The sequence below is a fragment of the Rhincodon typus genome, chromosome 4 (assembly GCF_021869965.1).
Source record: "Rhincodon typus isolate 14 chromosome 4, sRhiTyp1.1, whole genome shotgun sequence".
NCBI classification, from domain to species: domain Eukaryota; kingdom Metazoa; phylum Chordata; class Chondrichthyes; order Orectolobiformes; family Rhincodontidae; genus Rhincodon; species Rhincodon typus.
This window is the reverse complement of record NC_063335.1, coordinates 115,998,885-116,015,210: the sequence shown is the minus strand read 5'-3', so window position 1 is coordinate 116,015,210 and position 16,326 is coordinate 115,998,885. Positions and strand designations below refer to the sequence as shown.

Genomic DNA, 16,326 nt, shown 5'->3' with positions numbered 1-16,326 from the left:
AGCATCTGTGAAGGAAAAAACAGAGTTAACGTTTCAGGTCCGATGAGGAAGGGTCACCGGAACCGAAACGTTAACTCTGTTTTTTCCTTCACAGATGCTGCCAGACATGCTGAGCTTTTCCAGCAACTTTGTTTTTGGCCTGTTTCTATTCTCTGATTACTATATTAGAAATAAATGTATATTCCAAAAACTCAAGGGAGAGAAGTGAAAGTAAGATCAACTAGATACAAGACAATCAAAAGAGGTCAATTGAAGTAATATTGGGCTCCACATTCAGGAAGAACATTGAGACTCAAGGGAATATAATGTTGAGTCATTGGGTTATTGCCTGTTGTAAGGAAATATAAATCTAAAGAAAAATATGAAAAATTGGTACCTTACTAGCTGATATGACAGATATATTTAAAATTATGGAAGGATGGGACAGGCTAGGTAGAAACAACACATTTCATGTAATTGAGGGGTCTGGAATGCAAGGCCATAGGTTAGCTCTGGCTCAGTGAGTAGCATTCTCATCTTTGAGTCAGAAAGTCATAGGTTTAAGCCCACTCCAGAGTCTAGACCATATTATTTAGATAAATACTCCAGTAGATACTGACAGCATGCTGGACAGAGTGGACATGGAGGAGATTTTTCAACTGGTAGGAGAGACTAGGACCTTGCGGCATAGTCTCATAGTGAAAGGAAGACCTTTTAAAACTGAGATGAGGAGGAATTTCTTCAGCCAGAGGGTGATGAATCTGTGGAACTCATTGCCGCAGAAGGTTGTGGAGTTCAAGTCATTGAGTGTATTTAAAGTAGATTCTTGATTAGTAAATGGATCAAGGGTTATGGGGAGAAGGTGGGAGAATGGGATTGAGAAACATATCAGCCATGATCAAATGGTGGTACAGACTTGATAGGATGAAAGGCCTAATTCTGCTCCTCTACCTTATGGTCTTAATGCTTCTCTACTAGAGGTGCTATTTTTCAGATATGAAATGGAGGTCTATCCTGTCAGGTAGATGTAAATATCCCATTGCTACAATTCTGATGAAGAACAGGGGTATTCTCTTCAGTGTCCTGGTCAATATTTATCCCATAATCATCACCAAAACAAGATTATCTGGTCATTTAACTCCATGATGGTTTCTGGGATCTTGCTGTGTGCAAGATGGCAGCCCATTTTCCTTATATTACAGCAGTGACTTCTCTATAGAAAGTAAAACAAACAACTGTGGATGCTGGAGATCTGAAATAAACAAAAACAGATATTGCTGGAGAAACTCAGAAAACATTTATTTGATAGTGAAGAGTTTTGGGAGATCCTGGATTCTGAGAGATTCCATGTAAGTAAGTGTTCTTTCTTTTCACTGTTTTAAAATGTGGGATTTAGAACAGAGAACAGGAAGACTTTCTTGACAGAGAATCATGAGGTAGTGGAATTCACTTCCAAGGTTAATGGTTGAGGCAGAAACTAAACCAATATTCAAGGTTAGATTTCAGAAGAGGATAAAGGAAAGGGGTTTAATGGATATGGAACAATATGAGTAAATATGATTAAAACTACGCACTCGTATGCAGAATAAACACTGACGTTTGCTTTTCTGTGTTGTATTTCTAAATCAGAGAATCAGATAACACATTAGACAGCCAGTCGGTCCATTGTGCCTGTGAAACAGCTATCCAATTAATCCCTCTGCCCCCTTTCTTTTCTCCACAGTGCTGCAAATTATTTCCCTTTCAGCTTTTTATTCAAATCCCTTTTGAAAATTCATATTGAATTTGCTTCCAGCTCCCTTTCAGGCAGTACCTGCCTGACCCCAACAAGTTGCTATGTAAACACAATTTTCCTCAGTTCAGAATTAAAAATACCTCTTTTAATATCTCACACCTATTAAATTTTGTGTGATCTTGTTCATTCCAGCCATCAAGAGAGCCACAATCATACGTAGAAAAGTACCAGCAAACTTCACATTCACAGCTTTATAGAAAAAATGCAGTACACAGCAACTAAAATCAATATTTGCCCATATCTCAACAAGCATCTAAAAAAAATCCCATTATATCAAAACATTCAACAGCAAATTTTCATGTTCTGTAAGTGAAACTGAAGGTTTATTACAATTGTAAACAAGAAGGTAACAAGTTGTGAGTTTAATTGAGTTGTTTCATGGTATCTTACTACAGAATATTACCTGCCTGCAGTTGATTCTCTTACTGTTGCTATTCAAGGAAACTTTTTGTGAAGTTGATGGTATATTCTTTAGTTTTTCCATTGGTCTCATCCCCGCTGAACATAATCCAATAATCGATAACAAGACAGCCAGGACATGGAGTCTCTTCATTTGAACCTTAAAGGTGGGCATCATTAGTCTCCAAGTCACACGGGTCAGTAGCTGTAGGTGTGGATTTCACCACTGAATGCCTCTTTTATAGACGCTGCCAGTACTCAGGTTGAATCAGACTTACAAAGTTGTCTGATACTCCACCTTTAAACCCTGCCTCTCTCTGACTCAGGATTTAGAACAGCTACAATCACTAATACAACACTGACAAATCAGACAACGCATTTGCAGATCTAGTTGGTACTAGTTGGAAGGTGTGGCAGCCACACACCTTTTTCATGTCTGGACTGAGACATGTCTAGACCGTCACTCAGTCATTTCATATTAATGTGATTGATTTCTACCACTGAAATGCTGATGCATTGCTTTTCTGTCAGAGTATTTATTTTTTTCAGTGGAATTAACATCATAGAGATAGAAACGATGAAAACATAACACTATGCTCACTTCTCCAGTTTACACATATAGAAGAACTTAGATAGCCTCAATGTGCTTTTGTGAAGTATGTGAAAATGTAGTAAACTCCTGCTTTTCAATTCAAGACTTAGAGTTCACAATTTTCGTTGGTTTTAATTTTTCACTGATGCCTTAATTCTCCTAATATTTCCCAGCTAGGCTTTCCTTCCATAAAAACATCAGAAGAGGAGGAGGTGATTGAAAACCATTCAAGCCTGCTTGAACTTCTTTTAGATCGTTAGAATTTGAACCTCCATGCCTTAATCCTGTTTGTTTGACTTTGCTCCATATCCCTCGATACCCTTGCCTATCATTTCTGTTTTTGAAAGGTTGAATAAAAGAGGCTCCTTCTGTGGATGAGAGAAGATTGAAGAGTGACCAAATATACATCTTTATGATTATGAAAGGGTTTGATACAGTAGACATAAACAAGGTATTTACACTTGAGGGGAAGACCAGAACCAGAGGTTATTCATATAAGATCCTGAGGATTCTTGACAGGTTGTATGTAGTGAGGGTGTTTCTTCTTGTGGAGAATCTAGAACTAGATGTCATACAGTGTGGAGCTGGGAACTCCTTTCCACCTCCCCATTTCTGATGAAGGGACCCGACCCGAAACGTCAACTTTCCTGCTCCTCCGATGCTGCCTAGCCTGCTGTGTTCCTCCAACTCCACACTGTATTGTCTCTAATTCCAGCATCTTCAGTTCTTGCTATCTCTAGAACTAGAGGTCAGTTTTTATTTCAAAATAAGGGTCACCCATTTTAAATTTGGATTTATACTTTAGGAGAAAATTGTCTATCCAGTTGGCTGAAGTACACTCCTGCATTTGTCATGGTTAGTACAAGGGAAAACGCTTCAGTGACACACAAGATTTCGTATTCAGTACAAAAGCAAGGTGAAGTTGCCATCGTCCTACTAAACCACAGAACAACTGGCAGTGAGTTGAACCTGAGGGTCACCAAGCTTCAGGTGTGGAGAAAGGCTGAGAAGGAGAGCCCTTCGTGGTAATCTCAGCTGGTAAGGAATTGAACCTACCCTGTTAACATCATTTTGTGTCAGCAAATGAGCTGCCCAGTCAACTAAGCTGACCAACACTCCAATAGGGAAGTTATGATTAACTTCTATAAGGCACTAGTTAAACCTCAGCCATAGTGTTGTGTGCAGTTCTGGGCAACACACTTTAGGAGGTACGTGAATGGATTGAAGAGAGTACAGAAAAGAGTGGTTCCAGGGTAGAGGCATTTCATCCATGAGTAAAGATTGGAGGAGTTGGATTTGTTTTCCTTGGAGAGGAAATGGCTGAGGAGAGACTTGTTAGAAATTTTCATAATCATGATGGGCTAAGACAGAGTAGAAAGGGAGAAACTGTTTCTGCTTGTCAAACAATCGTGAATCAGCAGGCATAGTTTTACAAACGAAGAAAATGCAATGCGAGAGACTCTTTCTCATACAGCGAGTTGTCAGGATCTAGAATGGACTTCCTGGAATTGTGGTGGAGGCAGGTTCAAGCAAAGGATTCAAGAAGGTATTGGATCATCAATTAATTAGAAATAATGTACAGGGTTACGGGAAAACGTGCGAGATTGGCACTGATACAAAATGCTCAGGAATCTGGTGCAGACATGATGGCCTGAATGGCCTCCTGTACCATAACAATTTTGAGATTCCTATCCACAATGTTTTCAATAGTTTAAAAAAATTACAGTCCTCCAAGAAAAGTTAGAATATTAAAAAGCTACATATGTTTTAATGTAAAAACGTTGCTGCTCAAGTACATAGCAAATTCTGACTGTTTACCAGCTGATTAACCCAGACATTCCTGATGTCAAATACATCTATAATGTGGATTTGGGAATTTCTCACCCCAGTCAATAGCAAAGGGTGTAATCCAATAACTTCTGTGAGCTACCCCAGAAAAACTTGTGTCTCATGTACAAATGTATGTTCGTTTTGTGGTGATGAACCTCTAACTGAAGAATTGTGTAATAGTATATTATTGTGTGCTTTGGAACTGATCAAAAAAATTTGGAAAAATAGCAAGTTGCAATTCCAACAGTGCCAGAGTACTGAACGAGCAATGATTGACTCAATAACTTGCAGGGGAATACAGGGTTCAAAGGGTGAGATATACAATGTCAGCAGTTACTAAACTGCTTCTGAGCAATCTTAAAGGAAAATTTGACTTAATATTCCAAAAAGAGGCATGGTAATTTAGGAAAGGGCCAACTTTAAGAAGGTTTCATTTATTCCTCTGAAAGTGCTGAATAGGAATCGTGGCAAACATAGCAGCTGCTGAAAGAAATGCCTCTTAAAAACAACAATCATTATTAATATTGCACCTTTGACATAATAAAACATTCCGAGGTGCTTCACAGGACCACTTTCAGACAAAAATTTAATACTGAGCCACATATAGCGAGATATTACATTTGAGCCTTATATCCAAATACTTGTTATAGATTATGAACAACTGGGAATCAAGCAATGGTCTTTGTGGCTGGCTACTGTCTACCAACCTGAGAAAGATCCATTCATTTCTACACTGTTCATTACCTGTAAACCAATCCTCAATCCATGATACTATATTACCCCCACCCCCCCTACCACCACCACCACAATGCCATCACTTTAATTTTCTTTACTAACCTCCTGTGTGGCACTTTTGTCAAAGTCTCTGATAACCAAATAAATTACAATCACTCGTTCCTCCTTATCAACTCTGCTACAGACATCCTCAAAAACTCTCTCACGGTTGTCCAACATGAGTTAACCTTCATAAATCCATAATGACTCTGTGCAACCAGATGATTGTTTTATAACTAACCAGTAATCACATCCACAAGATAACACAATTGTTACGATGCAGAAGGAATCATTCAATCCATTGTGTCTGTACTGGCTCTCCAAATGAACATCATGATTCAGTGCCATTCTCCTACCTTTTCCCCATAACCCTGCATGTTATCTCTGATCATATAACCATCTCGTGCTCTCCAGACTGCTGGAATAGAACCTGCCTCCACCAGATTTCCAGGGATTGTATTCCAGATCCTAAGCACTCATGTGAAACAAAATTTCATACCTCATATTTGCAAATATTTTGTAATGGGACAAGGGCATCACTGGCCAGGCAGCATTTGTTGCCCATCTCCAATTACTCAGAGGGCAGTTCAGAGTCAACCACATTGCTGTGGATCTGGAGTCACATGCAGTCCAGGCCAGCAGTTTCCTTCCCTAAAGGACATTAGTGAATCCAGATGGTATTTTCCTTGACAATTGACAATGGACTCATGGTTATCATTAGATTCTCAAATTCCACCATGTGCCATGGCAGGATTTGAATCCTGGTCCCAGAACATTATCTGGATCTCTGGATTAACAGTCCAGCGATAATACCACTAGGCCATTGCCTCCCCTTAATAGTAACCTAGGCTAGGTTTTGGGATTTTGTCTATATCAAGTGGGGGTTAAGGGTGCATAATTTTAAGGAGAAGAGCAGAAGGTTTAGAGGGGATTTAAGGAAAACTTTTTTACACAGAGGGTGGTGGGGGTCTGGAATCCACTGCTCGGGAGAATAGTTGAGGTGGGAAACATTGAAAAAGTGCTTGGATGAGCTCTTGAAATGTAAAAACATTCAAGGCTATCTGCCAAGTGCTGAGAAGTGGGCCTAATGCAGATGTAGAGTAGTTATTTCGTCAATGCAGACTTGATGGGCTTAAAGGCCTTTTCTGTACTTTATGATTTTGTAAACCTGCACAGAGTGGGAAACTATCACCCAGCAATGATTTCTCAGAGATGGCAAAATCGTGCCTGGGGACAGACTGGCCATTCAAGTAATGATGATAGACAGTCTCTCAAAGTTAAAGGATTAATTGGAAGCCCTCCATCACTAAGTAAGCAACTGTCTGCAGAGACAAAGCAAGTTCCTCCGTTCTAAGGTGCAACACATTGCAATGAATATTATGAGTGGGGTAAACATCCTGTCCAATTCCCTTATATTCTGCATTCCATTTGAAAGTGGAGAATCAATGCATTTGGTAATGAGCCCAATGACAGATGGTTGTACAGGTATTCCTATCAAAGAGACTAGATTAATTAGCAAAGTACAGACAGCTAATTCTCAACCTACCAATTTTGTTACAAATCAGAGGTCACACCTGAAGTTTAAATTTTTCACTGTATTATAATTCCTTTGTAAATATTTAAACAGCTGTCAAAATATTATAGCATCACAGCTGTGAATATGTAAACTCCAGTTGTGATCTTTGCACAATTGAAATATTGTCAGAAATCTATAGCAATGTACCTTTAAATGAGGTTACTCTCAGTGGAATGCAATAAAGGATATCTGAACTGATTATCTGAACAATGACAGAATTGTTTGTTTCTTGAGTAAGGTGACTACATTTCCTATATCAAAAAACATGTACACCCGGAACGCTGCTGCAATCCATGTTCATCAGCGGGCTTCATTTCATATCATAAATCCTTGTAGACTACAAACCATAATTTTAAAAATGGCAATATTACACATGATGTCGTCTTATGGAGAGTTGGAGATCTGTAAGGAATGAGAACTAACATCGGGTCCTCTTAAAAGTCTCTGTAACAATGTAATCTGCAACTAGTTACTAACAGGCAATAAATTGGATATTAACAACGAGAGATAACAAGGTGTAGAGCTGGATGAACACAGCATGCCAAGCAGCATCAGAGGAGCAGGAAAGCTGATGTTTCGGGTCTAGACCCTTATTCTGAAGAAGGGTCCAGAGCCAAAACGTCAGCCTTCCTGCTCCTCTGATGCTTGGCCTGTTGTGTTCATCCAGCTCTACACCTTGTTATCTCAGATTCTCCAGCATCAGCTGTTCCTACTATCTCTATTAACAACAAGAGACTCTTTTAGTTTAGACCAGGAAGTGTTTTTTTTCTGAACCACACTAGAGCAAGGAAGCCCTGTTGTTTCCTACACTTAAAGAGGATGGTGGCAGCAACCTTGCTGGTTTATTGCTGGTTTATTGCCTGCCAATACAAGATTCTGTGTTTAACTTCCGTTCCAGGGCATGAATATTTAATTCAAAACTGACATTTCAGTGGAGCACTGATGAGCCTTTACAACATTAGAGGAATAGCTTAATGACAGGATGTTAAACTCAGGCAATGTTTGTGGACATTATATGTCCCTTAAGCCTTTTTAAATAAAAGCAGGAAGTTCCTCAGATTGACATTCCTGACTTAACCATCACATCGAAAACTAATTAACTTATTTTTCATTTCGCAGAATTTTACAGCACAGAAGGAAGCTGTTCAGCTCACTGTGACTGTCCCATGAAAATAAATATTTAGTTAGTTCCAGTCATCTGATCTTTACCTGCACTCCTGTGAATTAATCCATTTTAAATATATTTAAAATTCTCTTTTGATTGTTACCATTGGAAGCCACCTTAGCTGCCCTCCAGCAATTTTCACAATTTTCTTAAATTTATACTGTCTGGTTAGGACCTGTCCTGTCACCAATTTGATGATGTTTGAAAGATAAATACCAGCCAGGACAGTAGTGGGAATTCTCTTGCTCTTCTTTAAAATAGTAATCATGATATCTTTTATATTCATGCAAGAGGACAAGCAGGATCTGTGTTTAACAGCACAAACAAAAAGACGCCTCTCCTCTCCCCACCCACATGGACAAAGCAGCACTTCTAACACAGTACTGTGCCAAATTCTCTGCCTAGAAATGGCTTTTGTGGCACAGTGAAAGCATCCCTACCCCTAAGCCAGGAGGCCTGGGTTCAAGTCCCAGCTGCTCCAGAGGTGTGCCATAATACGTCTGAATGGGTTGATTAGAGAATATCTAGAAATTATGTATAATTCCCTCAAAAATTACATGAATCTACAACATTCAGAAATGGAAGGTAGAATGCTACACAGAGGGTTGTGCCCAATGGCTGAAAATTAGAACAGAACATGAAGAGTTGTTTGGATCAATGGCCCAAGTTCTGTGCTAATTCATGGGAACATGACTCTCAACATTATGCTTCATAAGTTTATATGAGATCCCTCTGCATTCTTCTAAACTCGAGTGAATATAGTCCTGACCAATCCAGTCTCTGTTCATTCATCAGTCCTGCCATCCTTCATTGCACTCTCTCCACGGCCAGAATATCTATCCTTAGATAAGGAAACCAAAACTATACACAATATTCTAGGTGTAGTCTCACCAAAGCCCTGTATAATTGCTCCTGTAACAAAAACAGAAACTGCAGGAAAAACTCACGAGTCTGGCAGCATCTGAGGAGAGAAAGCAGAGTTAATGTCTTAGGTCCAATGACCCTTCTTCAGAATTGTTTCCTACTCCAGTACTTCTATATTCTAAAAACACTCTTTCCACATCCACCCAGTCAAGTCCACTCATTTTCTTATATGTTTCAATGCTATTTATAGGATGTCTACACACTTGGCATTCAAGTGTTCCTATAGTGTAAGTTCACAAGGTTGTTACCACATGTTTAGGTGTGCCTGGTGCTTCTCAAGGCATGCCCTGCTATACTCTTCGTTAAATCAAGGTTGGTCCCTTGTCTGACAATTACATTTGAGCGGGGGTATGGCAGATCACGAGGTTTTACATTGTGGCTGAGTGAAATTTTGCTGTGGATGACCCAACAGCATGTCATGAATGCCCAGTTTTGACTAATTAAATCTGTTCTGAATCTATCCCATTTAGCACAGTGACAATGCCACACAACACGATAAACTGAAAGACAGCATATTGATGACCTGTCCAATGACCGTAAGATCATAAGAAATAGGAACAGCAGTAGGTATTTTGGCCCTCAAGCCTACAACATATTTCAATAGGATCATGACTGATCCAACATTCCTCACATCCACTTTCCTGCCCTTTTCCCATAACCCTTGATTCTCCTACTGATCAAGAGTCTATCTACCTCAGTCTTAAGCATACACAAGGGCTCTGCCGCCACAACTCTTTGAGGCAAGAAGTTCCAAGACTCACAAAGGCTAAGCCCTTTGATCCTAGACTCTCCCATGAGGGGAAACATCCTCCCAGCAATCAGATCACTTCTCATTCTTCTAAACTCCACTAAGTACGGTGCCTATTTATTTAGCTCTGATCAAAAGATAATCCTTCCATATTGGGAAACATCCTAGTGAATCTTTTCTGAACTGCCTACTGATACTGTCATGGTCGGATGCATCTGGGACAAGTAGGTTGGTGAGGATGTCTAGTATGTTTCTGCTTCTTATTGGTTATCTCATCACCTACAGCAGACCAAGACGAGCAGCTATGTTCTTTAGGATTTAACCACCTGTGTCAGTAGGGGTGCTGTGAAGTCACTCTTGGTGGTAAACCTTGAAGACTCTTGAGTACATTCCGTGCCCTTGCCACTCTCAGTGCTTCCTCCAAGTGGTGATAAATATGGAGGAGCACTGATTCATCAGCTGAGGGATGTGGTATGTAGTAATCATCCGGAAGTTTCCTTGTCCAATTTTTGGAGTCCCAGGAGCCCCATGAACTACTTCCAAAACTGGAGGAACACAGAGATCCTGGGGGTTGTAGGGCTGAAGTAGGTTATGGAAGGTTGAAGACATTTTGATTCCAAGGATGAGAATTTTAGAACTGATGTGTGGCCAAATCAAGAGGCAGTGTCAGTCAATGGGCATAAGGGTGGTGGCTAATAGGACTTAGTGTTAATTAGAATATGGGCAGCCCAGTTTTGGATGTTCAAAGGGTTGTACGGCCTACTTCTGCTCCTATTTTCTCTGTTTCTTTCTTAAATTTGTGGAGAGTGGAAGAGGAGCAGAGACGCATAATACTACAGAAGTAAAAGTAAGCAAAAATCAGAAAAAATAAATCAGTTGTGTATTAATATAAAAGATGCAATTCACACAGTTTCCCTGAATGGATCTATGACAAATACAGCACTGAAAGTTACACGTAGTTTTAATAAACAATATGTATTTCTCCAGTGATAATATAAAAGTATTAACTTACTGAAGAAACAGCAGCTGTAAACAAATCTTCATCATGTTCAAATTAACTCAAATTCTCTAACCCATGAGCAAGCCAATATTCTGTACTTTTTCTTATTATTTGATGATATTAGATGCCAAATAAAACCAAACTCAGAAACAACTGAGAATATTAGCTGCAGAACTTAATCAGCAAGAAATATAAAAACTTTAAGAAATAAATATGTGCAAAGAATAAAATCATCACAAAGGGGAAAACAAAAGATACTACAAATGTCAAGCATGTCAATGTAGCATTTATTAAACCCATACAGTCACTACATTACTGAGTAGAATGGATCACCAGATATACAATCAACTTATAAAATATTAAACCAACCATCTGTCAGCTGGAAACAAAGTAATTTGAGGCAATATACACACTTTATGAATTGGCAAGCATATTCTTTTACACATCCACACACTTGTGATGTTAAATGATACAGAAATAAGGACTAATACACTTTTTAAGAAAGCTGCAAGACTAATTTGTGAGGAGGTTCTATCCCAGCAGAATCAACCCGTTGGAAAGTTATTAGATTAACAGTTCCTAGTCAGATTAGTGCCTGTTTCACAATGTTAAAAATAAAGAAAACCAGGATTTTGAACAGTTCATGCCCTAGACACAAGACAAAATATTCAATTATCAAAACATCTATTTTGTTTTCAAAAGCTAAAATGTTCAAAATTGTTATGTCGCATATCACAGAAAAATGTGTACTTCAGTGAATGACAGGTCCTACCTGGCAGGAATCTCCCAAGTAGTTTTGGGGACATGAGCACACTTCCACATCAGTAGCAGGATTTCCAGTTCCAGAAACAGAGGCTTCCTCGAGTTGAACTTGGCCAAGGGAAAGGCGTTGTGTTTGTGAATAATAAAGTGCTCTAACGTGTAGTTCCTCCAAATTGCTCAACAAAAGCATGAAGTCTTCCCTAGTTACTGGAGTGTTAATGACAGCATGTCGAAAGTTATCCTGTCAATAGAACAGATAGCTAATTTTTCCATTTTTAATTGGACATTTCAGCATTTTTAAACATTTTACTTGTTATCAAATGAGGAATATTTTATAGGAATGTTAACAGAACCGAAAGTTTGTAAACATCAGAAAACCTGAACAGATAGGGGGCTCCTTTTTTCAGAAAACAGAAGGCCCAAGAAAATGGTCCGTAATTGGGTTTTTAAGTATTCAAAATGATTATGAGGTAGCTGAACAGGTGCTGTCAAAGGAGACTTGGAAAATTGTTGTGGTGCAACTTGTAGATGTCACACACTGCTGCTACTGAGCACCCCTATCAGAAGCATGAGTGTGGAAAATGGTGGATGGTCAGGGGGACCAACTGGCTGGTTTATCCTGGATAGTGTCAACCTTCTTGAGTTGTTGGAACTGCCCTCATCCAGGCAAGTCAGGAGTATTCTATCGTAGTCCTGGTTTGTGCGTTGTAGGCTGTGCACACAGGCTCTGAAAGTCAGGAAATGACCTACTCATTGCAGAATTCTGAGTCTCTGACCTATGCTTTTGGCACAGTATTTAAATAGCCTGTACAATTCAGTTTCTTGTCAATGGTAACTCCCAAGATGTTGATCAGGAGAGATTCGGTCATTCGAATGCCATTAAAGAGGAATGGTTAGATTCTCTCTTTTTGGAGATGGTCGTTGTCTGACACAAATGTTGCTTTTCATTTATCAGCTCAGACTGAACGTTGTTCTGGTCTTGTTGCAAGTGGAAATAGACCATTTCAGTATCTAGGGAGTTGCAAATAGGACTGAACTTTGTGTAGTCATTAGCAAACATCCCCACTCCTGGCCATACAATGAAGAAAGGTCGTTGACAGTGTAACTGAAAATGGTTAAGTCCAGGACATTAACCTGAGGAACTCCTGTCGTGATCTTTACCACAAGGAGTAGCTGAGGAGATTAGAATAGATGCATTTTAGGGGAAGCTAAATAAAAATATGAGGGAGAAAGGAATAGACAGATATGAAATTAGGTGGGATGAAGTAGGATTGGAAAGACCCTTGCATGAAACATTATCAATAGAATAGAATGTTGGGCTGAATCGTCTGTTTTTGAGTAGTAAAATTCTACCTAACTTTACTAAATATAACAAATGATTAAATTACCATCAATAGGATTACATTTACCTCTAAAAGTCGGACCTGTCCATGATAAACTCGATCTGGAAGTGGATTCCGGGGATCAAAGTACACGACAGTCATCTGTTCACCCTAAAAAGAAAAGTCAATATTTATCTCCTAATGTTTACACCTATAGTTTATTATGTTATTGTATATTCACCATATGTTTTTAAATAAATTGTTAACATTCAAAGACAGATTTTATTTAGATGGCAGATGAGGAAATTGACAGGATAATAGTCTCAGAAGTAGTTTCTTTAGTCTCAGAATAAAGGAGGACCCACTTAAGATAGAGATGAGGAGAAATTATTTCTCTCAGAGAGTTTTGAGTCTTTGGAACTCCTTGCCACAGGGAGCTGTGGGGCAGACTCCTTGTGTATATTTAAGGCTGAGAGAGACAGATTCCTGATCAATCGGGGAATCATGGGTTATGGGGAAAGGGCAGGAAAGAAGACGTGAGGGGCATCAGGTCAACTAGCTCCTTTTGATGACCGAGTAGGCGCGACTCCCCACTTGCCTGGATGAGTGCAGCTCCAACAACACTCAACTATCTATTCACCTTCTGCTGTTCTTATGTCTTACAGTCTTGTGGTAGATAAGGGGACAGATCTCACTCTGCTCATCAACAGCTTCACTAACATAATCAGGCTCCACTGGGCCTTTCTGAAAATCACACATCTGATATGACCTGCCATTACAAGTTCCATGAATACATCAAGTTGCATAAATGCACAAAAGCAGCAACTGGTAGCTTTGTCAATTAATGTGAACACTGGCCAGCTAACAAGTGCATCCTAACTAATTAAGTGGTTTGGTTTTTGGATTCCAGCTATAATTCAAAATGGAACTTGCAAGCCCTCGGAAATTTGGTGGTCATTGTCGCATGGCACAGTGTAGATTCCTTCCAATATAAAAGCGTTGAAGTAATTTTGCTGTAACAGAGTACATGCATGTTATATTTCTCCTACTGACTTCATTTCCAATGTTGTGATTGCACTTTAGAGTACAGAAGCAGAACAACGTCATTCTGACCCTCGAGGCTGTTCCACATTCCATTAAATCCTGGCTGTTCTGTTTCTTAACTCCAACTACTCAGCTTGATTGCATAACCCTTACCCAACAAAAATCTAATGATCTGTTTTCTGTATTTTAATTGACCCTACCAGCCTCAACAGTTTCTTGTGAGTGACAGTTCCAGGTTTTCACTCCTATTAGTGTGATACCGCCCTGAAGAGCTGGATCTATTTTTAAGGTTATTTCACTCCTGTTCCTGACTTCCCTTCAACAGAAGAAAATGTTTCTCTCCAGCTATCCTCTCAAATTCCTTAATCATTTAATTACCTCAATTAAGTCATCCCTTCATCTTCTTGAGAAATACCAGCCTTGTCAATACAACCTGTCTTTGTCATTTAACCTTAAACAGCACCTTCCAAACCCACAAGACTAGGGCAGTAGATACATGGGAACACCAAGGTTCCTCCAAGCCGCTCACCATTCTGACTTGAAAATGTAATCATTTTCTATCCATTAATATTTCCTTCCCGAGATGCACAGAACTGAATGCAGTGGGAAAACTGCACATAAATGTCCCCTCTGTGACCAGGTCGTATCTTAGTGCCACCGACTAATTTCACAAACCCTGTATTTAGTTACATGCAAAGAAGGGTACTCACTCTCAATTCAACGTCGGACCTTTTCTCAAGTAAAGTCATCCCTTCACTTGGTAAGCCAAAGGATTTTATTTGATATGTCAGGAGGCCACCATATGAAGAGACCTGGTGGAAAATTGATGAGAAGATACTTCTGAAGCTGTGTTGCAGCATTGAAAATTGAGTGCTTTTAAGCATAAAGGTGAGGAGGTAAGACAGTAACTCAGAAGAGGTCTTCAAGTTTAGCAAAGTTTCCGAATAGTTCTAATGATATTGCTTGTAGTGTCAAGCTGATGGTAAGGAATGGGTACAACTTGAAAGTAATTATAAATAGCCCTTCACAATTACCCTCCTCAAATGCATCTAGGGATGGGCAACAAATGCTGACCTTGCCACTGATACTCATAAGCTGCGTAAGAAATGTTCATTTAAAAAGCATTTGAACTGAAGTTAGAAAGAATAGATTTCAGTTAGTAGATGCAACTATTTCACAAAGTACTGCTAAAGCAGAATCCATATCGGTTGCTTGATAAAGCAGATTGTTAAAGAAAATGAAGTTGGAGAGTGAGATTAGATTCAGCAGTTGAAGCAGAGAATAACATGACACCGATGTGATTAGCCTGACAGCCTGCAACAGCTTATGGCTTGATTTGATTCCACAGTCTTATGCTTCATTTACCTTGTCTCCCAGGTAGGACTCCGGGGCTAACCAGTATAAATCACGAATAACATCTGGTAGTTCTTGTACATCAGCAACGACAGTATTACTCCGTTGGTTATAAACAACTGGAATACTCTGTTTATTCCCCGTGAGTAAATTCCATTTCTTCATTTGCATATGCTAAAGGAAAGTATGAATCTAAACTGCAACATCAAAACTAAATCAACAATTAAAAACATTCCTGTGTTCAATTGGCACTTGTTTATGTATTAAACATAATCTCCAATATGTAGGGATTGTCTTATGAGCAAAGGCTAAACAGGTTGGGACTCTACTCTTTGGAGTTTAGAAGAATGAGAGGTGATTTTATCGAAACATAAAGGATTCTTAAGGGCCTTGACAGGGTAAATGCTAAGAAGATGTTTCCCCTCATGGGAAAGTCTAGGACCAGAGAGCATAGTCTCAAAATCAAAGGATGAGGTGAGAGGAGGAGGAATTTCTTCCCTCAGAGGGTTGAGAGTCTTTGGAACTCCTTGCCTGAGCTGTGGGGGCAGAGTCCTTGTTTATATTTAAGGCTGAGGTAGATTCTGAATCAGTAGGAGAATCAAGCATAATGGGAAAGGGCAGGAAAATGGACTTACGGAATGTCAGATCACCCATGATCCTATTGAATGGCAGACCAGAACTAGGATAGTAGGAACCAGAACTAAGATAGTGACTTACAAATAAAATACAGCCTTCAGGAGAGTGATTAGAATGTGAAACTTACAACCATACGGAATAATTAAACTGAATGCACAGATGCCTTTAAGGGGAGGCTGGATAAACACATGATGAAGGAATAAAAATATATATTGAGCAGGCATGACAAATCGAGTTTGGAGAAGACATGCCTGGACCAATATCACTGACATAGACCAGATGGGCAGAATGGCCTGTTTCATTGTATCTAATTCAGTGTAATATAACACTATGTACACAAAATAGATCTGACTTGGGACTATATCGCCACCCCTTACTTTTGTCAAAAATCCTAGAACTCCTTTTTTATCAGTACTGTGGCTGTATT

General features: G+C 39.3%; 1 protein-coding gene across 1 annotated transcript in view; it reads right to left on the bottom strand.

The window, feature by feature from the left end:
- Positions 1 to 16,326, bottom strand: part of LOC109928639 (laminin subunit alpha-3-like) — a 306,680-nt gene that overhangs the window by 88,981 nt on the left and 201,373 nt on the right. Inside the window, exons 37-40 of the mRNA XM_048596214.1 lie at positions 15,276 to 15,437; positions 14,621 to 14,722; positions 12,954 to 13,037; positions 11,555 to 11,785 (exon numbers count right to left, since the gene is read on the bottom strand). Coding sequence (XP_048452171.1) covers positions 11,555 to 11,785; positions 12,954 to 13,037; positions 14,621 to 14,722; positions 15,276 to 15,437 — 579 coding nt within the window. The remainder of the gene's footprint in view (positions 1 to 11,554; positions 11,786 to 12,953; positions 13,038 to 14,620; positions 14,723 to 15,275; positions 15,438 to 16,326) is intronic.